The sequence below is a fragment of the Coenobita brevimanus genome, chromosome 67 (assembly GCF_032717465.1).
Source record: "Coenobita brevimanus isolate Jiangsu-jjx chromosome 67, ASM3271746v2, whole genome shotgun sequence".
Classification (NCBI taxonomy): domain Eukaryota; kingdom Metazoa; phylum Arthropoda; class Malacostraca; order Decapoda; family Coenobitidae; genus Coenobita; species Coenobita brevimanus.
Window position 1 is genome coordinate 32802623 of NC_137020.1, and position 24934 is coordinate 32827556.

At 41.9% G+C, this 24934-nt stretch overlaps 1 protein-coding gene and 18 non-coding genes across 19 annotated transcripts; 18 read left to right on the plus strand and 1 right to left on the minus strand.

Moving 5' to 3' along the window:
* Positions 1 to 522: 522 nt before the first annotated feature.
* Positions 523 to 590, plus strand: LOC145405671 (small nucleolar RNA SNORD31). The gene has a single exon (XR_013898414.1). It is a non-coding gene; the product is annotated as a small nucleolar RNA SNORD31 (small nucleolar RNA).
* Positions 591 to 856: 266 nt separating this feature from the next.
* LOC145405664 (small nucleolar RNA SNORD31) lies at positions 857 to 923 on the plus strand. Its single transcript, XR_013898407.1, has one exon. It is a non-coding gene; the product is annotated as a small nucleolar RNA SNORD31 (small nucleolar RNA).
* A 277-nt stretch (positions 924 to 1200) lies between these two features.
* LOC145405662 (small nucleolar RNA SNORD31) lies at positions 1201 to 1267 on the plus strand. The gene has a single exon (XR_013898405.1). It is a non-coding gene; the product is annotated as a small nucleolar RNA SNORD31 (small nucleolar RNA).
* A 745-nt stretch (positions 1268 to 2012) lies between these two features.
* Positions 2013 to 2080, plus strand: LOC145405672 (small nucleolar RNA SNORD31). The gene has a single exon (XR_013898415.1). It is a non-coding gene; the product is annotated as a small nucleolar RNA SNORD31 (small nucleolar RNA).
* Positions 2081 to 2371: 291 nt separating this feature from the next.
* LOC145405651 (small nucleolar RNA SNORD31) lies at positions 2372 to 2438 on the plus strand. The gene has a single exon (XR_013898395.1). It is a non-coding gene; the product is annotated as a small nucleolar RNA SNORD31 (small nucleolar RNA).
* A 747-nt stretch (positions 2439 to 3185) lies between these two features.
* Positions 3186 to 3253, plus strand: LOC145405673 (small nucleolar RNA SNORD31). The gene has a single exon (XR_013898416.1). It is a non-coding gene; the product is annotated as a small nucleolar RNA SNORD31 (small nucleolar RNA).
* A 284-nt stretch (positions 3254 to 3537) lies between these two features.
* LOC145405649 (small nucleolar RNA SNORD31) lies at positions 3538 to 3604 on the plus strand. The gene has a single exon (XR_013898393.1). It is a non-coding gene; the product is annotated as a small nucleolar RNA SNORD31 (small nucleolar RNA).
* A 740-nt stretch (positions 3605 to 4344) lies between these two features.
* Positions 4345 to 4412, plus strand: LOC145405674 (small nucleolar RNA SNORD31). Its single transcript, XR_013898417.1, has one exon. It is a non-coding gene; the product is annotated as a small nucleolar RNA SNORD31 (small nucleolar RNA).
* A 288-nt stretch (positions 4413 to 4700) lies between these two features.
* Positions 4701 to 4767, plus strand: LOC145405648 (small nucleolar RNA SNORD31). Its single transcript, XR_013898392.1, has one exon. It is a non-coding gene; the product is annotated as a small nucleolar RNA SNORD31 (small nucleolar RNA).
* A 742-nt stretch (positions 4768 to 5509) lies between these two features.
* On the plus strand, positions 5510 to 5577 carry LOC145405675 (small nucleolar RNA SNORD31). Its single transcript, XR_013898418.1, has one exon. It is a non-coding gene; the product is annotated as a small nucleolar RNA SNORD31 (small nucleolar RNA).
* A 280-nt stretch (positions 5578 to 5857) lies between these two features.
* LOC145405650 (small nucleolar RNA SNORD31) lies at positions 5858 to 5924 on the plus strand. Its single transcript, XR_013898394.1, has one exon. It is a non-coding gene; the product is annotated as a small nucleolar RNA SNORD31 (small nucleolar RNA).
* Positions 5925 to 6664: 740 nt separating this feature from the next.
* LOC145405676 (small nucleolar RNA SNORD31) lies at positions 6665 to 6732 on the plus strand. The gene has a single exon (XR_013898419.1). It is a non-coding gene; the product is annotated as a small nucleolar RNA SNORD31 (small nucleolar RNA).
* Positions 6733 to 7007: 275 nt separating this feature from the next.
* On the plus strand, positions 7008 to 7074 carry LOC145405652 (small nucleolar RNA SNORD31). Its single transcript, XR_013898396.1, has one exon. It is a non-coding gene; the product is annotated as a small nucleolar RNA SNORD31 (small nucleolar RNA).
* Positions 7075 to 7806: 732 nt separating this feature from the next.
* LOC145405677 (small nucleolar RNA SNORD31) lies at positions 7807 to 7874 on the plus strand. Its single transcript, XR_013898420.1, has one exon. It is a non-coding gene; the product is annotated as a small nucleolar RNA SNORD31 (small nucleolar RNA).
* A 288-nt stretch (positions 7875 to 8162) lies between these two features.
* LOC145405654 (small nucleolar RNA SNORD31) lies at positions 8163 to 8229 on the plus strand. Its single transcript, XR_013898397.1, has one exon. It is a non-coding gene; the product is annotated as a small nucleolar RNA SNORD31 (small nucleolar RNA).
* A 736-nt stretch (positions 8230 to 8965) lies between these two features.
* On the plus strand, positions 8966 to 9033 carry LOC145405678 (small nucleolar RNA SNORD31). Its single transcript, XR_013898421.1, has one exon. It is a non-coding gene; the product is annotated as a small nucleolar RNA SNORD31 (small nucleolar RNA).
* A 266-nt stretch (positions 9034 to 9299) lies between these two features.
* On the plus strand, positions 9300 to 9366 carry LOC145405660 (small nucleolar RNA SNORD31). The gene has a single exon (XR_013898403.1). It is a non-coding gene; the product is annotated as a small nucleolar RNA SNORD31 (small nucleolar RNA).
* Positions 9367 to 9942: 576 nt separating this feature from the next.
* Positions 9943 to 10008, plus strand: LOC145405681 (small nucleolar RNA SNORD31). The gene has a single exon (XR_013898423.1). It is a non-coding gene; the product is annotated as a small nucleolar RNA SNORD31 (small nucleolar RNA).
* A 3378-nt stretch (positions 10009 to 13386) lies between these two features.
* LOC145405475 (outer dynein arm-docking complex subunit 3-like) lies at positions 13387 to 24029 on the minus strand. The gene is made up of 12 exons (XM_080276825.1): positions 23954 to 24029; positions 23197 to 23318; positions 21822 to 21983; positions 20790 to 20885; positions 19287 to 19472; positions 18948 to 19063; positions 17985 to 18165; positions 17467 to 17654; positions 17007 to 17151; positions 15804 to 15932; positions 14944 to 15057; positions 13387 to 13544 (listed from the first exon to the last, which is right to left on the minus strand). Exons 1-12 carry the CDS (start codon positions 24027 to 24029, stop codon positions 13413 to 13415), a joined length of 1647 nt encoding a protein of 548 aa, XP_080132951.1. The 3' UTR covers positions 13387 to 13412.
* Positions 24030 to 24934: the final 905 nt, after the last annotated feature.

Consider the following 24934-nt stretch of genomic DNA (forward strand, 5'->3'; position numbering starts at 1 on the left):
CTGCTTTGGGTGTCTACCCTTTCCTTGCTTCCATCCTTCCTCTTCTGTCTTTCTTTCCTTCATTCTTTCCCCTTTCTTCTGCCTAAGGGTGACTTTACACTCCGTCTTTTGTCTTTCATTCCCATTCTTTCCTCTTTCTTCTGCCTATGGGTGACTCTACACTGAGAGACAAGCCAAATGGTTTCCTGTACACCAGGAAACCATTTACTATGCTGGGTGGTAACCATATAACCAAATTTGGCACTTGGTGGTTTAGTGGGTAATTAAGGTGCTCCAATGGGATTGAGCCAATGTAGGTTTATATCCAAGGGGTTGTTGGGGTTTATTGCTCACGTAATGCCACTTAGGGATGAGTGAGGCTGGTCACTCTCATCTTAAATGTTGGACCAACTTGCCTAGCCCCGGGTTCGTACTCTCCTCATGGTGCAACGTAGGATTGGATGATGGATGGATTTAATATACCTTTGTTAGTTTTGCAATGATATGGTTGTAATGTATATTTGTTGTTACTGGTTGTGTTTAGTGTGATAGGATGAATTAATACCTCCCCAGTCTGAATACTTGTGACTGACTGGTATTTCTGAGTACATTATGTTAACACACCACTTGTTTCTGTGCTTATCTCATCTAAGTGACTTCATCTTTGCCAACAGGTGTGTAGTGGAGTGCAGGATAAGGAGGATCAGAGCAGTTTTTGCTTGGTGAGTGATGTTACCCTCCTCCCCCCCCCCACACCATTATTATTACATTATTATTATTATTATTATTTATTTATCCCCCAAGGAGTTGGAATAAATATATACTTGTTTGCAGGACTTGTGGTTGTAATATGTATTTATTACTGAAGTTCTGTGTAATGTGACAGGATGAATCAATACCTCCCCAGTCTGACATTTGTGACTGACTGGTATTTCTGAGTACATTATGTTAACACACCACTTGTTTCTGTGTGTATCTCATCTAAGTGACTTCATCTTTGCCAACAGGTGTGTAGTGGAGTGCAGGATAAGGAGGATCAGAGCAGTTTTTGCTTGGTGAGTGTGCTACCCCTCCCACACACACACAGACACACACCATTATTATAACGGTATTATTATTATTATTATTTATTTAAGTTTTTCCCCAAGATGTTGGAATAAATATATACTTGTTTGCAGGACTTGTGGTTGTAATATGTATTTATTACTGAAGTTCTGTGTAATGTGACAGGATGAATCAATACTGCCCCAGTCTGACATTTGTGACTGATTGGTATTTCTGAGTACAATATATAAACATACCACTTCATTCTGTGGTGACCTTACCTAAATAACTACATTTTTACCAACAGGTGTGGGGGTGTGCAAGATGGGGAGGGTCAAGGAGGCTTTTGCCAAACCTAGGTAAGTTCTGGTACTGATATGTGTTCATATCATAGACACTGGAACTTATTTTTGGATGGGAAAGTGGTGCACTCACCATCCACTCACTCAATGTAGTGCTGCTTTGGGTGTCTACCTTTTCCTTGCTTCCATCCTTCCTCTTCTGTCTTTCTTTCCTTCATTCTTTCCCCTTTCTTCTGCCTACGGATGACTTTACACTCCGTCTTTTGTCTTTCTTTCCCATTCTTTCCTCTTTCTTCTGCCTATGGATGACTCTACACTGAGAGACAAGCCAAATGGTTTCCTGTACACCAGGAAACCACTTACTATGCCGGGTGGTAACCATACAACCAAATTTGGTGCTTGGTGGTTTAGTGGGTAATTAAGGTGCTCCAGTGAGATTGAGCCAGTGTAGGTTTATATCCAAGGGGTAGTTGGGGTTTACTGCTCATGTAATGCTTTTCAGGGATGAGTGAGGCTGGTCACTTTCATCTTAAATGTCTGGACCATCTTGCCTAGCCCTGGGTTCGTACGCTCCTCATGGGGCAACGTAGGATTGGATGATGGGATGGAGGGATGGATTTAATATACTTTTGTTAGTTTTGCAATGATATGGCTGTAATGTATATTTGTTGTTACTGGTTGTGTTTAGTGTGATAGGATGAATTAATACCTCCCCAGTCTGAATACTTGTGACTGACTGGTATTTCTGAGTACATTATGTTAACACACCACTTGTTTCTGTGCTTATCTCATCTAAGTGACTTCATCTTTGCCAACAGGTGTGTAGTGGAGTGCAGGATAAGGAGGATCAGAGCAGTTTATGCTTGGTGAGTGATGCTACCCCCCCCCACACACACACACACAGACACACACACCATTATTATTACAGTATTATTATTATTATTATTTTTATTTATTTGATTTTTTCCCCAAGATGTTGGAATAAATATATACTTGTTTGCAGGACTTGTGGTTGTAATATGTATTTATTACTGAAGTTCTGTGTAATGTGACAGGATGAATCAATACCGCCCCAGTCTGACATTTGTGACTGAATGGTATTTCTGAGTACATTATATAAACATACCACTTCATTCTGTGGTGACCTTACCTAAATAACTGCATTTTTACCAACAGGTGTGGGGGTGTGCAAGATGGGGAGGGTCAAGGAGGCTTTTGCCAAACCTAGGTAAGTTCTGGTACTGATGTGTGTTCATCTCATAGACACTGGATCTTATTTTTGGATGGGAAAAAGGTGCACTCACTGTCCACTCACTCGAAGTAATGCTGCTTTGGGTGTCTACCCTTTCCTTGCTTCCATCCTTCCTCTTCTGTCTTTCTTTCCTTCATTCTTTCCCCTTTCTTCTGCCTACGGGTGACTTTACACTCCGTCTTTTGTCTTTCTTTCCTTCATTCATTCCTCTTTCTTCCGCCTATGGGTGACTCTACACTGAGAGACAAGCCAAATGGTTTCCTGTACACCAGGAAACCACTTACTATGCCGGGTGGTAACCATATAATCAAATTTGGTGCTTGGTGGTTTAGTGGGTAATTAAGGTGCTCCAATGGGATTGAGCCAGTGTAGGTTTATATCCAAGGGGTAGTTGGGGTTTACTGCTCATGTAATGCCTTTCAGGGATGAGTGAGGCTGGTCACTTTCATCTTAAATGTCTGGACCAACTTGCCTAGCCCTGGGTTTGTACGCTACTCATGGGGCAACATAGGATTGGATGATGGGATGGAGGGATGGATTTAATATACTTTTGTTTGTTTTGCGATGATATGGCTGTAATGTATATTTGTTGTTACTGGTTGTGTTTAGTGTGATAGGATGAATTAATACCTCCCCAGTCTGAATACTTGTGACTGACTGGTATTTCTGAGTACATTATGTTAACACACCACTTGTTTCTGTGCTTATCTCATCTAAGTGACTTCATCTTTGCCAACAGGTGTGTAGTGGAGTGCAGGATAAGGAGGATCAGAGCAGTTTTTGCTTGGTGAGTGATGCAACCCCCCCCCCCTCACACACAGACACACACACCATTATTATTACAGTATTATTATTATTATTATTATTTATTTAATTTTTTCCCCAAGATGTTGGAATAAATATATACTTGTTTGCAGGACTTGTGGTTGTAATATGTATTTATTACTGAAGTTCTGTGTAATGTGACAGGATGAATCAATACCGCCCCAGTCTGACATTTGTGACTGAATGGTATTTCTGAGTACAATATAATTATAAACATACCACTTCATTCTGTGGTGACCTTACCTAAATAACTACATTTTTACCAACAGGTGTGGGGGTGTGCAAGATGGGAAGGGTCAAGGAGGCTTTTGCCAAACCTAGGTAAGTTCTGGTACTGATGTGTGTGTTCATCTCATAGACACTGGAACCTATTTTTGGATGGGAAAAAGGTGCACTCACTCGATGTAGTGCTGCTTTGGGTGTCTACCCTTTCCTTGCTTCCATCCTTCCTCTTCTGTCTTTCTTTCCTTCATTCTTTCCCCTTTCTTCTGCCTGGGGGTGACTTTACACTCCGTCTTTTGTCTTTCTTTCCCATTCTTTCCTCTTTCTTCTGCCTATGGGTGACTCTACACTGAGAGACAAGCCAAATGGTTTCCTGTACACCAGGAAACCACTTACTATGCCGGGTGGTAACCATATAACCAAATTTGGTGCTTGGTGGTTTAGTGGGTAATTAAGGTGCTCCAATGGGATTGAGCCAGTGTAGGTTTATATCCAAGGGGTTGTTGGGGTTTACTGCTCATGTAATGCCTTTCAGGGATGAGTGAGGCTGGTCACTTTCATCTTAAATGTCTGGACCAACTTGCCTAGCCCCGGGTTCGTACGCTCCTCATGGGGCAACGCAGGATTGGATGATGGGATGGAGGGATGGATTTAATATACTTTTGTTAGTTTTGCAATGATATGGCTGTAATGTATATTTGTTGTTACTGGTTGTGTTTAGTGTGATAGGATGAATTAATACCTCCCCAGTCTGAATACTTGTGACTGACTGGTATTTCTGAGTACATTATGTTAACACACCACTTGTTTCTGTGCTTATCTCATCTAAGTGACTTCATCTTTGCCAACAGGTGTGTAGTGGAGTGCAGGATAAGGAGGATCAGAGTAGTTTTTGCTTGGTGAGTGATGCAACCCCCCCCCCACACACACACAGACACACACACCATTATTATTACAGTATTATTATTATTATTATTTTTATTTATTTAATTTTTTCCCCAAGATGTTGGAATAAATATATACTTGTTTGCAGGACTTGTGGTTGTAATATGTATTTATTACTGAAGTTCTGTGTAATGTGACAGGATGAATCAATACCGCCCCAGTCTGACATTTGTGACTGAATGGTATTTCTGAGTACTATATAATTATAAACATACCACTTCATTCTGTGGTGACCTTACCTTAATAACTGCATTTTTACCAACAGGTGTGGGGGTGTGCAAGATGGGGAGGGTCAAGGAGGCTTTTGCCAAACCTAGGTAATTTCTGGTACTGATGTGTGTTCAGCTCATAGACACTGGATCTTATTTTTGGATGGGAAAAAGGTGCACTCACTGTCCACTCACTCGAAGTAATGCTGCTTTGGGTGTCTACCCTTTCCTTGCTTCCATCCTTCCTCTTCTGTCTTTCTTTCCTTCATTCTTTCCCCTTTCTTCTGCCTACGGGTGACTTTACACTCCGTCTTTTGTCTTTCTTTCCTTCATTCATTCCTCTTTCTTCCGCCTATGGGTGACTCTACACTGAGAGACAAGCCAAATGGTTTCCTGTACACCAGGAAACCACTTACTATGCCGGGTGGTAACCATATAACCAAATTTGGTGCTTGGTGGTTTAGTGGGTAATTAAGGTGCTCCAATGGGATTGAGCCAGTGTAGGTTTATATCCAAGGGGTAGTTGGGGTTTACTGCTCATGTAATGCCTTTCAGGGATGAGTGAGGCTGGTCACTTTCATCTTAAATGTCTGGACCAACTTGCCTAGCCCTGGGTTCGTACACTCCTCATGGTGCAACGTAGGATTGGATGATGGATGTATTTAATATACTTTTGTTAGTTTTGCAATGATATGGCTGTAATGTATATTTGTTGTTACTGGTTGTGTTTAGTGTGATAGGATGAATTAATACCTCCCCAGTCTGAATACTTGTGACTGACTGGTATTTCTGAGTACATTATGTTAACACACCACTTGTTTCTGTGCTTATCTCATCTAAGTGACTTCATCTTTGCCAACAGGTGTGTAGTGGAGTGCAGGATAAGGAGGATCAGAGCAGTTTTTGCTTGGTGAGTGATGCAACCCCCCCCCCTCACACACAGACACACACACCATTATTATAACAGTATTATTATTATTATTATTTATTTAATTTTTTCCCCAAGATGTTGGAATAAATATATACTTGTTTGCAGGACTTGTGGTTGTAATATGTATTTATTACTGAAGTTCTGTGTAATGTGACAGGATGAATCAATACCGCCCCAGTCTGACATTTGTGACTGAATGGTATTTCTGAGTACAATATAATTATAAACATACCACTTCATTCTGTGGTGACCTTACCTAAATAACTACATTTTTACCAACAGGTGTGGGGGTGTGCAAGATGGGGAGGGTCAAGGAGGCTTTTGCCAAACCTAGGTAAGTTCTGGTACTGATGTGTGTGTTTATCTCATAGACACTGGAACCTATTTTTGGATGGGAAAAAGGTGCACTCACTCGATGTAGTGCTGCTTTGGGTGTCTACCCTTTCCTTGCTTCCATCCTTCCTCTTCTGTCTTTCTTTCCTTCATTCTTTCCCCTTTCTTCTGCCTGGTTGTGACTTTACACTCCGTCTTTTGTCTTTCTTTCCCATTCTTTCCTCTTTCTTCTGCCTATGGGTGACTCTACACTGAGAGACAAGCCAAATGGTTTCCTGTACACCAGGAAACCACTTACTCTGCCGGGTGGTAACCATACGACCAAATTTGGTGCTTGGTGGTTTAGTGGGTAATTAAGGTGCTCCAATGGGATTGAGCCAGTGTAGGTTTATATCCAAGGGGTAGTTGGAGTTTACTGCTCATGTAATGCCTTTCAGGGATGAGTGAGGCTGGTCACTTTCATCTTAAATGTCTGGACCAACTTGCCTAGCACCGGGTTCGTACGCTCCTCATGGGGCAACGTAGGATTGGATGATGGGATGGAGGGATGGATTTAATATACTTTTGTTAGTTTTGCAATGATATGGCTGTAATGTATATTTGTTGTTACTGGTTGTGTTTAGTGTGATAGGATGAATTAATACCTCCCCAGTCTGAATACTTGTGACTGACTGGTATTTCTGAGTACATTATGTTAACACACCACTTGTTTCTGTGTTTATCTCATCTAAGTGACTTCATCTTTGCCAACAGGTGTGTAGTGGAGTGCAGGATAAGGAGGATCAGAGCAGTTTTTGCTTGGTGAGTGATGCTACCCCCCCCCCACACACACAGACACACACCATTATTATAACAGTATTATTATTATTATTTATTTAAGTTTTTCTCCAAGGTGTTGGCATAAATATATACTTGATTGCAGGACTTGTGGTTGTAATATGTATTTATTACTGAAGTTCTGTGTAATGTGACAGGATGAATCAATACCGCCCCAGTCTGACATTTGTGACTGAATGGTATTTCTGAGTACATTATATAAACATACCACTTCATTCTGTGGTGACCTTACCTTAATAACTGCATTTTTACCAACAGGTGTGGGGGTGTGCAAGATGGGGAGGGTCAAGGAGGCTTTTGCCAAACCTAGGTAAGTTCTGGTACTGATGTGTGTTCATCTCATAGATACTGGAACTTATTTTTGGATGGGAAAAAGGTGCACTCACTCGATGTAGTGCTGCTTTGGGTGTCTACCCTTTCCTTGCTTCCATCCTTCCTCTTCTGTCTTTCTTTCCTTCATTCTTTCCCCTTTCTCCTGCCTGGGGGTGACTTTACACTCCGTCTTTTGTCTTTCTTTCCCATTCTTTCCTCTTTCTTCTGCCTATGGGTGACTCTACGCTGAGAGACAAGCCAAATGGTTTCCTGTACACCAGGAAACCACTTACTATGCCGGGTGGTAACCATACAACCAAATTTGGTGCTTGGTGGTTTAGTGGGTAATTAAGGTGCTCCAATGGGATTGAGCCAGTGTAGGTTTATATCCAAGGGGTAGTTGGAGTTTACTGCTCATTTAATGCCTTTCAGGGATGAGTGAGGCTGGTCACTTTCATCTTAAATGTCTGGACCAACTTGCCTAGCACCGGGTTCGTACGCTCCTCATGGGGCAACGTAGGATTGGATGATGGGATGGAGGGATGGATTTATTATACTTGTTAGTTTTGCAATGATATGGCTGTAATGTATATTTGTTGTTACTGGTTGTGTTTAGTGTGATAGGATGAATTAATACCTCCCCAGTCTGAATACTTGTGACTGACTGGTATTTCTGAGTACATTATGTTAACACACCACTTTATTCTGTGCTTATCTCATCTAAGTGACTTCATCTTTGCCAACAGGTGTGTAGTGGAGTGCAGGATAAGGAGGATCAGAGCAGTTTATGTTTGGTGAGTGATGCAACCCCCCCCACACACACACACAGACACACACACCATTATTATTACAGTATTATTATTATTATTATTTTTATTTATTTAATTTTTTCCCCAAGATGTTGGAATAAATATATACTTGTTTGCAGGACTTGTGGTTGTAATATGTATTTATTACTGAAGTTCTGTGTAATGTGACAGGATGAATCAATACCGCCCCAGTCTGACATTTGTGACTGAATGGTATTTCTGAGTACATTATATAAACATACCACTTCATTCTGTGGTGACCTTACCTAAATAACTGCATTTTTACCAACAGGTGTGGGGGTGTGCAAGATGGGGAGGGTCAAGGAGGCTTTTGCCAAACCTAGGTAAGTTCTGGTACTGATGTGTGTTCATCTCATAGACACTGGAACTTATTTTTGGATGGAAAAAGGGTGCATTCACTCGATGTAGTGCTGCTTTGGGTGTCTACCCTTTCCTTGCTTCCATCCTTCCTCTTCTGTCTTTCTTTCCTTCATTCTTTCCCCTTTCTTCTGCCTACGGGTGACTTTACACTCCGTCTTTTGTCTTTCTTTCCTTCATTCATTCCTCTTTCTTCCGCCTATGGGTGACTCTACACTGAGAGACAAGCCAAATGGTTTCCTGTACACCAGGAAACCACTTACTATGCCGGGTGGTAACCATATAACCAAATTTGGTGCTTGGTGGTTTAGTGGGTAATTAAGGTGCTCCAATGGGATTGAGCCAGTGTAGGTTTATATCCAAGGGGTAGTTGGGGTTTACTGCTCATGTAATGCCTTTCAGGGATGAGTGAGGCTGGTCACTTTCATCTTAAATGTCTGGACCAACTTGCCTAGCCCCGGGTTCGTACGCTCCTCATGGGGCAACGTAGGATTGGATGATGGGATGGAGGGATGGATTTAATATACTTTTGTTAGTTTTGCAATGATATGGCTGTAATGTATATTTGTTGTTACTGGTTGTGTTTAGTGTGATAGGATGAATTAATACCTCCCCAGTCTGAATACTTGTGACTGACTGGTATTTCTGAGTACATTATGTTAACACACCACTTGTTTCTGTGCTTATCTCATCTAAGTGACTTCATCTTTGCCAACAGGTGTGTAGTGGAGTGCAGGATCAGGAGGATCAGAGCAGTTTTTGCTTGGTGAGTGATGTTACCCTCCTCCCCCCCCACACCATTATTATTACATTATTATTATTATTATTTATTTAATTTTTTCCCCAAGGAGTTGGAATAAATATATACTTGTTTGCAGGACTTGTGGTTGTAATATGTATTTATTACTGAAGTTCTGTGTAATGTGACAGGATGAATCAATACCGCCCCAGTCTGACATTTGTGACTGATTGGTATTTCTGAGTACAATATAATTATAAACATACCACTTCATTCTGTGGTGACCTTACCTAAATAACTACATTTTTACCAACAGGTGTGGGGGTGTGCAAGATGGGGAGGGTCTAGGAGGCTTTTGCCAAACCTAGGTAAGTTCTGGTACTGATGTGTGTGTTCATCTCCTAGACATTCAGTCATTCATTGCCAGACGCCATGTATCCCAGACAGGGTGGCCAAGGGCTTAGAGTTAATTGTTTTACAGAGAGGGGCACTAATCCTCCACCAACCCCACTTGACGTAGGGATGCCAACAGCATCTGGTGTTCCCAGGCGGTCACCCATCCAAGTACTAACCAGACCCAACGTTGCCAACGGCCATACCACGTTGAGTACACCGCTTCCCGTTCGATCAGCGAAGTTAAGCATCTCATAGACACTGGAGCTTATTTTTGGATGGGAAATAGGCTAGGATGGTCGTAGTCTTGTAGTGAAGTGTTAGTAATTTATAATGTTGTAATGACCATGTATTAGAAATTTATACTGTAGTGTCATAATTACCATGTTGTGGCAGTTTTAGCTGATATTGTACACATTATAGTTCTGTATAGCTGACAGGGTGATTCTTAGACCCCTCCAGTCTGATTTATATGAGTGACTGGTATTTCTGAGTATGTTATGTTCATTTGCTTTATACAAAGATGTGTAAACCTTCATGAAATCACTAAATCACTGTTAAGAGATGTGGGTTGAGGAATATGTATGAGGCTGAGGGACAACTAAGGTGCTTTCCAGACTTTTGTAAGTGGATGTACAAGACAACTGGCATACCGGTAGCACACCATAAAAAGATTGTTTTTGCCTGTATTTATATTGTTACAATATTCTTTTATATAAATTCAAAGGTATGAAATAACATGTGGTTAGCTACATTATTTTACCAGTTTCTAGTAACCATAGGGAAGTAATAACTGATTTTAAATTTGATAAATATGTTCGCACATAGGCATCCATTAGCAAAATTGTAGTGAGTCTAAGTGTAGAGGTTTAGTATGTGGAGGAATGGTAGTTATAGGTGTTATTTAAGCTGTGTCATATCATAATGGTATACGAGCACCTGAGTCTGATCTTCATGACTGACTGGTGTTTTTTAATGCATTTTGTCAAATATATGTGGTAAGAGGCTGCAGATACCAGAATTAAATAACCAGATATACTGTATTGTCAACAGATTTATGGTGGACTGTTGTTCTTCAGGAGCCTGGAGTCTTTGGTGTAAGATTTCAACACTTCCTTTTTATGCTTATGAAGAGTCATAGAGCTTCACCTCTGTGTAAGATGTGTAAATATTTGTAACACGTCTAAATCATGGATCTTTTTTGTGTAAGATGATTTGAATAATCTGATTAATACATGAATTTTCACATATGAAGAGTAGTAGAACTTCTAAGATGGGTTAATATGAGGATATCATTGGACGTGCATAACGGACAACAGGATTTATGTATTAGTTGCCCAGTTTGGTACATTCCATTCTGCTGACAATATACAACTGCTGTTTTCATTTGAGAAAAGTAGTTAGTGGGAATATGATCATTATGGTGACATTCCTTATGTGCTGTTATAACATTTTTATCCTTGTTTTCTAGACCCCACCTCACCCCATCCTTTGGTGGGAATCAAGAGGTTAGGATGATGTACCATATTACCATAGCAATTGGAATGATGTTTTGAAGGTAACAAGTGACATAAAGGAAGGCTGCTTAACCCACTGAGCCTGAGGATGCCATCCATTTCATTTTTACCATATCGTGATGATTTTATTCAGCTTAAGATAGACTTTTTTTTAACTGGAGGGTTTATATAGAGCCATATTACCCTTTAAGTACAGGAAGCCATTTGTAAGATAAAATTGTCATGTAGCAGTTTGATTAAACTAAAAAGGATCACCTGGAGTCATGGGTGAATGTGTAGCAGTGTAGCTTCAAGATTACACTTGGTTAGAAAAATTCACAGGATGCTCTAATACCACTCCACTCTGATGTGTGTCTGACTGATTGGTACCCTAGTTTGATTGTGTGTGTGTATGTGACTGTTACCCCAGTTTGATGTGTGTGTGTGGTTGATTGATATCCCAGTCAGATGTGTGTGTGTGAGTGATTGGTATCCCAGTTAGAGATGTGTCTGAGTGGTATTTCTGAGTTGTTTTTATGAACTTGTGAAGTAGTGGATACCTTTATTTTATCATTGTGATTATTGTCAACAGATTTGTGGTAGAGTATAGGATGGGAAACAGTTACACCTGCAGTTGTGCAACTTAATCCATCAAGTCGTGAATTTATCTCTGCATAGATTTTTGAGCTGGAAATATGTAAAATCTGGTAAGCTTTCATCCAACACATAGTAGATCATGTAGGTCAGTATTGCTTTTATATATATTTGTACAGTATATGTATGTGTGTGTGTACATATAAGGAAGTGCGGGTGTTGTGGCCTCCAACTTATCTGAATATGAACCCAATGGACAGCAAGCAGAAGCTGCCCCTCTGCAGCCCACCATTCTTGTCTCAAGGGATAGGGAGAGTGTGGAGGGATGTTTCTATGACTGCTGGCTGGTTATATTGGTCCCAGCATTTGAAGGCATTCCTCTTCAGTACGGGAGGAAGTGTAGATTGCCAGAATGATCGAGGAGGAGGGGAAGGATTGTGCATTAGAGTAAGTTAGCCTAACAGACCAGAGCATGTAGTAGTTGTAGCAGTAGTAGTTGTTGAATCCCCAGACTCATCTAACTGTGAATTGGTGGAGTACAGTCTGAAATTGCCTTTGTTTCTTAGTTTGTCATCTTCCTGTTAGGGGATAGGGAGTGAACTGAGGGATGTTGGCATAACCAGGCATTTCCACCACCTGGTCATTTTGGTGCCACTACATGAATCCTGTGTATGCACCTTATATACAAGCATCTGTAAAAGCGATCTCCACTGGCACCAATTTAACCCGTGGATTGCGAGCCACAGCTCAGGCTGTGCTGGCCATGCATCACCGCTAACTACTCCACCCCTATGCAAACTAACGCATGGAGCTATGCAAAGACGGAGAGAGAGATTTTTTTTTCTTTCACCAGATGATGCCCTGGATGTTTATCTTCAAGTTCATGATAAACAGAATTTTTTTTGTTATTTTTTCACTTCTCCCCTACGTAAACTTACGTATGGCCCTGCGCAAAGACGTAGAGAGGGGGATTTTTTTTTTTTTTTTTTTTTTTTTTTTTTTCCCACCACGGGGTGGGAAACAAAAAAGGTAATTGTGCAGTCCATGGATTAATAAGTACAGTATGTTGTAAGTCATTCTGATGATACATAAAATCATTTGCAGAAAGTATTATTCATTTTTCACCCCAACAAGTGTTATTTAGAACTTGAATAATATTTGACATTCCTTTTGAAGGGTTAAGTTGCTCTGTTTTAAAAGTTCCATAGTTGGTTTCTGTAAACTATTAAGTTAATTTCTGGAAGCTATGTGTTTTAGGTATTAAATAGTCAGCACAGTACAGTATTTTTTATTTTAGCTGTTACGTACTTCATGCTATCTTTTATACCATTTGCTTGCTCTTGCATTCCACCAGTTTCCTATCCTGTTTATTTTATATATATATATATATATATATATGCCATGAAATTTTTATACTGTTTGCTTTTCCACATTTGTCCTCTCCTAATCTTTATTTATTACTTAAATTGCAGGCTTCCAACCTGTTGGTGACTATTGCTTTCTTCCTTTACTCTAATTGATCTGCTTGATACATATCTTTTTTGTAATCACGGCAGATTTTTTAATTTGTTACCCACAACATCTTAATGGCTAATCATTCATTCATTCATCATCTAATTGTTGATTATTAGTACTGTCCTTGCTGCTGTTGTTTTGTGTATATAGTTTAATAATGTGTATAGCAATGAAATGCTTTATATTAGCCAACCATTTACTATAATTTATGTATTTATTGATTATTTGCTTATTTGACATTGCCATTGTTTTTAAATCAATTTCCCTTTGGATTACCTCACGTGTTAGGTCTGCATCTTAAGACTTGAACGTGGAGACTGGCCTGTTCCTCTTACGGGCTTTAGCCTCTACAATCATCTGTGCTTGGCGTTTAATGAACTTCCTGGTGAGACTCTCCTCTTCCTCACCACTGTCACCACCTTCCTCAACCTGACAAGGATAGAGAAGGCAAATAAAATGTATATTTATTTAATATCAACATCTGTATCTGTAGCTCAACATCAGTCATCTCTAACCGGACACCTTATTCCCAAAAGGGGTAGTTATAAACAAATTGCCTCCGTGTTGCTCTGTCCTCTGCCACTTAGCTGCCCTCTGTCCAGTTCATTCCCCTCCCCCCCCCCTCTTATGTATCTCCATTCCATCCCCTGATCTCATCCTAAGACTCCTTCACCTTGCTCATACTTCTCCCAGTCCACCTTTCATTCTTCAGTCTTTCCACTGCATCACATTTTCTCTAACCCTATCAAGTTTTGTAACCCCTTTCAGCATGGCTAATGGCCAGATATAGTCATATTGAAGGACTGATTTAATTAATAAGCAAGGTGACCCAGTCCCACCCACTAACCAATTCTCACAGAATTCCACGTAACTAATATAACCATCCTCCAAATGATGCCATATTTTAGTTCATTCTTGTTGCCTCCATATGATTTTATTCAGCATAGGAGAGGCATTAGGCTGTGAAGGGATGAACAGAGACTTTCTAACACTATCACAACAAAATCATCTGGAAATGTGTTTCTTTATGTACAGTATTTGGTTTGTAGTTGATTTTGCATGGCAGGCACTAGCCCTCCTCAGACCCACTTAGTCAGCGGCCTAATGTGGGGAATATGTAGGTTTAGTTATATGATGTTTTTGCTGGTTTGCATATGGCTTATCACTCGGTGTAGATAGACGCAAGGGAAACTTGATGGCAGAAGACAGGATGACATGGAGGTGATTTGTCTGTGGCCACCCATGATGGGATTAAGGGGTCTGGCTATAGATAGATAGATCTGGAAATGGTCGATATAAACTACAGTACGTCACCTGGTGGTGGGTGGTGGTAACCATCATCCACTCAGTTGATGTAGTGTTGCTTGTTTTTCTCCACCTTTGTCTTTCATTTACTGTCTTCCCTCCTCTCGTCCTATTTCTCCCATCCTTCCTTTCTGATTCTGGTGCTTGAGTGTCCCAATTTTGTAGGAGATGCTCACTGTCAATACTTCTCCAGTTTGGTCTTACCATTTCTCCTCACCATTAGTTTAATGCATGGTTTTAACTAGTCATTTTATGCTTAGTTTTATGGTGTGTCTTTGATGATTTTATATGGATTTATTTTTTTGTTAGTTGACAAATTGTTTTATGTATTGTATTTTGATATGTATACATATTATCTTTGTTCAGCATTTTACTCTTGTTTAGTGGCAGTTTGCTTTGTTGTTAGGCTGCCTTGGTTTTTAATATAATCAGTCAACCAGATTCAAGGGCTCAAATTGTGAGAAGTGCCGGGTGGGGGGTGGAGACTAAACACAATGTGAAAATTGCCTAAATTTCAACTTACCTGCTGTTGCGAAGCCTTATTGGTTCCTCCCGCACCAGGGAAGGATACTCGGATATTCTCGGGAGACGTCATCATCCCACCATTTTCTTTCTCTTCCTCTGCCATCTCTGCCAGCTGAGATAACACCATGTGCGATGATAATAATTGTTTATAAATGGCAGTTGGTGAAAATCATTTGAAACTGACCCTGTTGATGAAATTTTGCAGTTAATGGTTGTAAACCATTATTTGATCATGTGTATAGATTTTTTTGTAATCACTCATTTCATCATCCAAAACAATGTTACTTTATCATGAGTGTAGAGGCCTGGGGATAAGTTACTCTGTCCAGATATTTAAGGCAAGATTGACCAATTGCTTAACCTTTAGTGGCTTTACTAAAACAAATTTGAATTCATACGAGGTGAAATTAACAAAACTTGGATCTGACCCTGCAGTCCCTGCATAATGTGAAGGCTGATGTACAGTATTCACCTTCTGGTTAGTGTGCATGTAGTATTGGCTGTGAGTGTGTAGTGAAGGCTGCTGGTTGTGCAAAGTGACGTCCCAATAACAGTGTGCCCTGGTGACGTGTGGAGATATATGGTATGTAGGAGGACTGCTGGGCCTTGATAGCAGGCTGTGAAGCCTATGTCCAGAGTCAGACACGTTTAAAAAAAAAAAAAAAAAAAAAATTAACAGACTTGGATCTGACCCTGCATAATGCAAAAGCTGCCATGCTTATCTTTCGGTCAGTGTGTGTTGTGTTGACAGCGTACATAAAGATAGCCACTTCTGTAATGAAAAAGTGACCTGACTCCAGCTACAATGCATGAAGTGAGAAGGTTAATCCAACATAATTTGAAAATTGCTGTGCTCACCTTCTGGTCAATTTGTGTAGCATTAACATCGTGCATGAAGGCAGCTGCTCGTGCAGTACAGAAATCCATCAGCACCACCAGGTAGTGTAGTGGGGACTCAGCACGGGGAGGACGCTCGTGTTCAGAGCTCTGAGGATGTAGATTCACCACTAATTTACTGACCCCTTCAGCCTGAGAAGGTATATCTCTCCATCTGTCCATATATGTATATGTAGCCAGAAGCTTCAGTCCCTTAGGGGATGAATATGAACAACTTGTCAATGTTCCCTTTCTCTTTGCTGTCAGGTTGCTTTCCCTCCATCTCTCACCAGATACATATACCTATCCACTTCTTCCAAGGTCTTCCCCTTCACCTCATACACTTACTATTTTATCAGATTACAGTGTTTTATGTAGCATGTTAAAGCACTCTAACTTTGAGTGTTCATGAAAACTAAACTCAAGTTTGAAGCATCTCTAGAGCTAATAATGAAATGGTTAACTTGCTTGCACACACTGCTGCTATTTTCTCCATACCATCTTTACACTCCATTCCTGCCTTAGATTGCTACCCGGTCCTCATTTGCCTCTCCCTTGAGCATTGACATTGTACCTGGGACTGTGAAACCAAAAACAAACTCCACTCCGTCAAATTTTCCGTTTTACCATTTCACATCTCAACCCACCACACTCGCGGGTGGGAAACTGCTTTAGCACGCCTCCGTCTTTGCCACATTTGCCTTACTTATGGTTATTTGATGAGAGTTGACCCTCCATTCTGTCCACACTGTCCTTGTCCCCTAACTGTTGGCCACCACTTTCTTGACTGTCCTGCGGCACTCTTGCATCGTCTTTTCAACCTTTACATTACTTTCCAGTTTTCCCCCACCCTTGAAGTCTCACTGATTTTCAAGGCGACTTTGCAACATTCTCCATATCCAGCATTAGGTCCTTATCGAGACTCCGTATCCTCCTCATCTAAGCCTATCTTCGACTTTCTTAGTGTCATATAGCCACTTGTTGGCTTGGTGTTAGACCCCTACAGATCCAATTCTAATTCCAGCTGTGTTATGATGCAGAAGTTTTGTATCCCAGGATAATGGGTAAATAATGTACCACAAACTCAGACCTATGTCATAACTGGTGGCTAAGTGCTTCGTGACTTCTGTCCACGCCTGTACCCTAAATAAGTGGGCTGTGGTGACAAATGAACCCTATAATTACCTCCAGTTTCTCTGCAACATGTTCAAGCCCTGCACGGACTCCAGCCAGCACCTTCATTGTTCCATCCAACCGCACTACCAGTTCTTCACGCTGACGGTCCTTCTCGCCCAACCGTGTCCGTAGCTCCTCCATCACCCCCACCAACCTGAGGGTGCCAGGGACAGGCAGAAGGGTGGAGAAGGCTTATATATTGCCTGTTGACCACCAGGGTCATTAATGCAGTTACTTATTCATTTATTTTTTGGCTAAGTACTTCTATCAACAAGAAAGAAGGCCTCTGACCAGAGTATCAGTAAGAGCAGTATTTCTGTGGACTTATCAGTTTATGACAGCATGTGGCTACCTGTTATTTTTCTTCTGTACTCGCATGTTATCGTGTACTAATCTAGCTGGTGAAGATGAGTACCAGAGATCCTCCAAAGTCAAAGTGAAAAATCCTTAATTAGTGCATGAACTTCACCTGGCAGCATCCTCAGTAGTGGCATACTTGACCCTGTGCAGCTCTTGGTGTAGGTGTTCCTTCTCTTGCTTTAGCCTGGTCACCTCCTCCAGGGTCACTGATCTAAGCTGCCTCAGGTGTTCCCGTGTCCCTCCCTGGCTTGTAAGGCGCTCCACAACTTCCTCCACGCTGGTTACTCCAAGCACGTCCTGAGGTCATAAATATGATTTACGGGAAGCTTGTCTGAGGATAACAGTGTTTACAATGACTGATTACTCGTACAAGTACCATAACCAATTACAGTATTAGGGTGTTCAGCATAGTTAGCTGTACCCAAGCTTTAACCTTTACCTGAAGTCTTGACCACGGATCGATCTGCATCAAAAGCAATCGCTCCTTCCCAGACCCACACATGCTGTGCCAGTTTTTATGAAAATCAAATCTGGTATTGATGAAACACTTTAACATTGAAACTACACACGTAGGAACTGACTCATTCACAATACTTATGCCTTTGGCATCACTAATGAGACCCTTACCTTTAGTTTTGTAAAGAGCTGTTGATACTTTTCTAGTTCAGCCTCCACTTGCTCATGTGCATCATGAGAGAGTGTGAGCTGTGCAGAGGGTGAGTCTCTGCGTGTGGGTGTGCGCAGGATGGACAGTCTGCGGTCCGCTGCGGCTCCCAGGTCCTGCAGACGTCGCTCCTCTGCCCTACGCCTGAGGACATCAGCACCCATAAGGGGTCAGCGCTAAAGAGGGGAGCATTCATGCAGTGGCATCGATATATCCAGACAGCTCTGCTATGTTATTTTACACACTTAGTTCCCTGTCCCTCGGAATGAGAAGGGTGAACTGCAGAAGGGCAGCTTCAGGCTGCAGTTTGCTAGATTCATGATAAGATGATTCTAGGGCAACAAGAATAGAAGCAAAAGGATGCATGGTTCTGAAGGAGCTAGTGGGTTTTGTTAGTAAGCCATGACATGGTATAACCAAATCTAGTTTAACTTAAGCGATTCACTCTAACCTCTGTGCTACCAAGGGGGCACGGTGGCTCGGTGGTAGAGCATCAAGCTCGTAATCGGGGGATTGCGAGTTCGAGCCTCGCCCGGGACTGCCGTGCCGGGAGTGGTAGCGCGCTCCTGTAACCTAGCAGGGCTATATGATCCAATACAGGGTCTAGCTCGGGGGAATTCCATTTCTCTATGCTACCTATATACAGTATTTGTGAACGAAAAGCCGTTATTGTTAAAAGCTGTAGTAGTCATGGTAGTACCGATAATAACAGGTAGCAGTCTAACCAAACGTAATGAAATGTAATATACTGTACAGCTTGTTGATAATAGTACCAAAAATCGACAACAGTTGCGAATGTGCGTGGTGACCTGGACTGGTCGGTGTGTGTAGCGTGAGAGAAATTTAATGAATCGCCGCAGGCACGGTCATTTATTCTTGCCTAGGGCTCCATACTTGCTTTCCCACTAATGCTCTTTCCCCCTCACCTAAATTCCGTCAGCCTCTTCTCCCTCTCCCTCTTGGTGTCGTATGCACTTTCCTCTTCCTGGTGCAGCCGCGTCCTCAGTGAGTCACGCGTCCGTTCTGCCTTCCTGCGACTGTCCTGAGGGGAGGATATTTAAGATATTCATGAGTGGATATTCATGGCAGTCGAGGAACTGGGGGGGGGGATTCAGGACAATTACAACACCTAAGGCTACACTTAAAGGCCGACATATGACAATCAGGAAATTTAAGGGAACGTTGAGAAGACGGATGAAGGGCAGATCAGTTAAAGCATGCAGACAGGGAGGAAAGGTAGACAAAATCCTCCCGTCTTCCCCTACCCTGAGATTCTTGAGAGCGTCCTTCTCCTCGGCCAGCCTGTTTTGTAGGTTATCCAGTGTTGTCCTGTACGATGCTGCCTCGCCCCTCAGTGAAGTGATCATGTTGCGGTATCGCCTGCGTACACCGTCTGCCTCACTCACGCTCACACCCACACGCTCCAGCTCGTTCTCAAGCCCTATTAGATCCTGGGAATACAAAAGAATCCAAAGAGTACAAAGGAATGAGCAGCCCTATTAGATCGTATGAGTAAAAAAGGAATTAATATCCATATCAAATCCTTGGAGTACAAAAGAATTCATCGGAGTACAAAGGAATAAGCAGCCCTATCGGATTCTGGGAGTCCAAAGGAATTCAAGGGAGTACACAGGAATGATCAGTCCTATTAGGTCCAGGGAGTTCAAAGTGTACAAAACAATGAGCAGTCGTATCCTAGAAGTACAAAGGAATACGTAGCCCTATTGGATTCACTGGGTACAAAGGAAGTACAGAGGAGGTTAATGAGATCTGGTGGCTCTTCCTTTATGGATAGAGTACTGGGTCCGTTTTATGAGTAGGATGTAAGGATAGGAAGATGAAGTTTTCCCCTGCACAGTCCTACCCAGGTCAGATAGGAAAAAGGACCACCATAGGCTACAGCAGGAAAAACTGTTATGGACATCTCAGAAAATGATGACAGGAAGATAAATATTGTTGAGGTGTCGGTTCATGTCTCGTGGATTAATACAGTATTATTATTATTATCGGTAGAAGTATGGAAGACGTGAGGGAGGTATGTGAGAAAAGAGAGGTAAGGAAGGTAAAGGGGGTGAGGAAGAAATGTGAGGTGGGGGACGTGTGTTAGAGATGCGAGGGAGGTGAGAGATGAAACGAGGTAGTGAGAGGGAACTTCAAATTCAGCAGGACAGAAGGGATTAAGGAAGGGAGGAGGGAGAGGATCAGAGGAGAGAGAGGAAGAGATCAAGAGGTACTCTTATACAGAGACTGGCAAGAGAAGAGGATAGTTCGACGGTAGAAGTGAAAAAAGTAGGTGAGAAACGAAAATACTTCTTACGTATATCGTATTTTAATCTAGGTAAAAACGTAGTCATATAAGTAATACACACACACACACACACACACACACACACACACACACACACACACACACACACACACAGTTTAGTTTAATAAAAAATGAAGTAGATTGTGGTCACTACGTAAGATAAACACATGTATAGATAGAAAGATTAAAAATGCATTAGATTGTGCTCTCTGGCTAAGATAACAGATAGATAGGTAGACAGGTAATGTAGATAGATAAAGAAAAAATAAATAGATATATGGTTAGGTAGATTAAATTTGATTAGTTTGTACAGTAGTCCCTAGCTAAGAGAGATTGATGAGGTGGATAGATAGACATTAAGAAAAAATTAGATTGCAGTCCCTACATGAGATAGGCCTAAATAGATATATGGATTAGATAGATTGTGGTCCCTACGTAAGATAGGTGCATCATGTCTTACCTGTTGCAAGACGTGAATGCTTGTCTGTTCCAGCTGTGCCCTCTCTGATGTTGCCTCTCCCAGCTGCACCTTGAGGGCTTCCAGCCGTTCATCTTTCTGGGAAGATAGAGATGGAATGTGACAGATAAATAGATAGGTAGACAGATAGGTATTGAGAGAGAGAGAGAGAGAGAGTATTGTAAGAATTATAGCGGTAGCCTACTCTTAGAGCCTCGTAGCACCTTTTAGCGATTTAGTCTATTTTACATTTTACTATTCCCTTGTGCGTTATCTTTAATCTCCACATTTTTTATCAGTACTATACAAGAGGATATTGAGGGGTAGTGTGCAGAATAAATCACAAAGGAACAGGTGTTACGAGATCTCCATTATCCATATACTTTTCCTTTTCCCCTACAGTACACAGAAATGGGAGGGGAGATGGAGTGCCGGGAGAGAAAGCTGGAAAGGAGCTGGAGACACGGAAGGGAAGATGCAAAGACGGGAGAGGAGATGGGGGTAAGAGGAGAGGAGACGGAAAGGGAGGGAAGATGGCTATCGGAAATGAAGACTAATTGGGAGAGGAAATGAAAACTGGAATTGACAGGAGGAAAGGTTTGGATGGGACAGGAAGGAGAGGGTGTGGTGGAGAGGTATAGGTTCTCGCTCATTATGACTGTGTATCTCTCCCTGTCTTTGTGTATATCTGTATCTCTTTCTGTGTCTTTATATCTCAGTGGTAGTATGTCTTATCTCTATGGTAGTATGTCTCACTATCTCGATGGAAGTATGTCTCGCTATATCACTCTACTAGTATGTCTCTCTGTATGTCTCATTGTGGTAGTATATCAATCAACCTTATTTTATGGTCCTAACCTTGTTGTGTGGAGATGAGTGACAACCTTTTTGAAACTGTGATGGTAATGATAATAAGAGTAATATTCATTTTCCCGTCGCCATAGATGTGTGCTTGAGGAGGCTAAAACACTACTGTCACTGCTGTTGCTGTTATTACTAATGCTACTACTACTACAACCACCATCGCCTCCTTACCGTTTTAGAAGTATGCCTGAGGAAGTTAAGTCTTTTCACCAAATCATGCAGCTTGTATTCTGTAGCTCTGATAGTTGAGTCTGCCCGTTTTACCCTCCCAGGCGCACTTACGGCTCGACGCTGCTTTTGCTGTAGTACGCGCTCCACACTGCGCTCGCTACCCTGCACAGTGACAGGAAGGACAGGAGACTCTAAACGAAAATTGTGGACCAGTATATATATATTCACCATTAATGTACCTTTCAATGTCACTGCTATTTTTGACTCAAACCCCAATGAAGCTCTCTCCAACACCGATATATTTCAGTTATGAATATATTTGTCTTTTTAAGTAATGGGAGAGGATAGATGTAGAATATGTGGTAAAACCATATTCTAAAGTTCCTCTACAGTCCTGTACCACCGTTGTTTTTTGCCTTTGTCTCATTCATCCCCAATCGACGGAGAGTAGCCTTCCTTCTCATACTTGTGTGTGTGTGTGTGTGTGTGTGTGTGTGTGTGTGTGTGTGTGTGTGTGTGTGTGTGTGTGTGCGCGTGTGCGCGTGTGTGTGCGCGCGCGCGCGCGCGCGCTTCTTACTGCTGGAACATAAAAATATCTCATGTAACACCGTCCATTGTCACAGTCGACGGATATGTGTCGGGGAACTGCTCATAGCTGCACCTGGCGGACAGTGTTACACTATCAATACCCGTCAACACTTTTAAGTATTATTTGGATGGTTGGGTATGCGGCCGAAGCATGTATCCGGCTCAGGGAAGATGGACGCCCCTGCCCTGCATAGTCCCGGGTCACCCTTGGGCAGGGTGTAGCACCCGTTAGCCCACCAAAGATGTAGTAGGTGTATGGTTACTGTCGTCCCGGGAGGTACTGTTCTGGGAGCTACGTGGGATAGGGCCGGGTAGCTGGCCTTGTATAACATTGCCAGGCGGGAAACTCAGCCACTTTTACAAAGTAGTCATAGTCCGAGCTGTGACTACTACTCATACATATCTCCTCTTACGGGCTATGCCTTCTCCCTTTTCCCTGCACCTCTCCATGTGGAGGGACTGTTCCGACCCTGGCGAGGCGCTGTCTGCCACAAGAAGGCGACTGCTCGCTTTGGTTAGTGGGTCTGCTCGATAGAAACACCGGGGTAGACCAACAACAGGATGTGGTGTGTACGAGGTATTATGAAGCAGTGTATATACTTACATGTCACGCCTGCTTGGGTCAGGCCTATGTAAAGGGCTTGTTCCAACACAGTATACGTGAGACGTAAACAAATACACTTGTGTCATATAAGACCAACCCGTCACCCACACTGCACATTATTTTACACCTCTAGTTTTTATTTGTTTATTTATTTATTTATTAGTGTATCTCGTATGATGTCACCTGGTTTGCCTCCTCTATCCTGACGTGGAGTAGCTTGATGTCCGCCCTGAGTGAGGTGATGGCGTCCTTGTTGGCACGCTTCTCTGCCTCACTCTCCTCGTAGAACGCTTTACTCTCACCCTCTGACAAAAGTAAGTAGCTATGTAATTATATAAAAAATAGACACCAGTGTATTGATATATATCTTTATCTATCTATAGCTGCGTCAGTATCTGTGTATTTTAATTATATCAGTATCTACCGTATAGCTGTATCTTTATATCTGCAAATGTATCTATATTTATATTTATATATGTATTTATATTCATCTATATCTGTATCTTTATATGTACCTATATCTGTATCACCAGATCTTCCTCGGAGGGAGAGTGATTGCCCAGAATTACCCCATTCCTTATACTGGCGATGTATGGATCAATCAAGTCCTTATATATTGAAGGTTAGAAAGAACTCCCTTTTTCCCCTTTAGAATAATGGTGTTTTGATTCTCTCTCTCTCTCTCTCTCTCTCTCTCTCTCTCTCTCTCTCTCGTTCAATGATTACATTTTGCCGATAAGGTAATTTTCAGATCATTTATTTTTTCACTAATTCATTTATCAAGTAACTCTCTAGGTAATTTTTTCAGGTAACCAGTTTCTTAGATAGCTAGCTTCTTGGGAACATTTTTAACTTGTATTTCATATCTCGGGTAACTAATTTCCTGGGCAGTTCACGACGCCACTTCTCCCTGGTAACTTTCGTCTCTTTATTAACTTACCAGAGAGTTGAATCTTCTTCCTTAGGTCCTGAATCTGACTGTTAACTTTGGCCTTCTGCTCTGCGATGGAAGGCATTGTTAATATTTCAAATTTTCGTCTTTATCTTCCTCTCGTCTCGCCTCCCAAGTCTGTACTAGGTTAAAAAGATGCTGTGTTTATTTATGTATTTGTTTATGTAAAAAAAAATCGCCGTGTGGAGTTGGTGGTGTTTGTTTGAACGTTTTTTTGATGTGTGTTTTCGGGTTTGTGAGTGTGTTTTGATTCACTCAGCTGACTGCCTTGGTTTGTTTTGTTTACGCTGGTTGTCATGGTTACGCGGGGGGCTTCTTTCCCTACCTATATCTCCCCAGTCCCTCCTGTACGTTCTCCCTCTCTCTCTCTCTCTCTCTCTCTCTCTCTTACGTTATCTCCCCCTCTCCGTCCTTCCCTCCTTACCCCTTCTTCCCTTTCCCTCCTTCGATCCTACACTCCCCTCTTCCCTCCTGGACACTCCCTTCCACCCGCTTTCCCATCCCTCCCTCCCCTCTTTCTTTCCTCCCACCCCTCTGTTTTTTGTCTTCCCCTCCCTGTAGTCCCACATCTCTCCCCCTCTTCCTCCCGCCCACAGAGTCACCCTCCCCCTCCCCCACCCACTCCTTCATTTTCCTTCCCTCTCCCTTCATCCTTTCGACACACTCCTTGTCTTCTTTTCTCACATACTTTCCCTTCCTCCATCCCTCCCATGTCTCCTTCCCCCTTTCCATCCTCCATTTTTCGCCTCTTCTTTCCAAAACCACCTGTTTTTTTTTTGTTTTTTTTTCACCCCATCCCTCCCTCCTTCCCTCCCACGTCTCTCCTTCCTCCTTTCTGTCCTCCATTCTTCGCCTCTTGCCTTCTTTCCCTTCAGACCCACTTTTTTTATTTTTTTATTTAAACACCCACCAACACTCATTTACACTCACCCACCTACACCAGTTTATTCATTCATTTTTTTTTACACT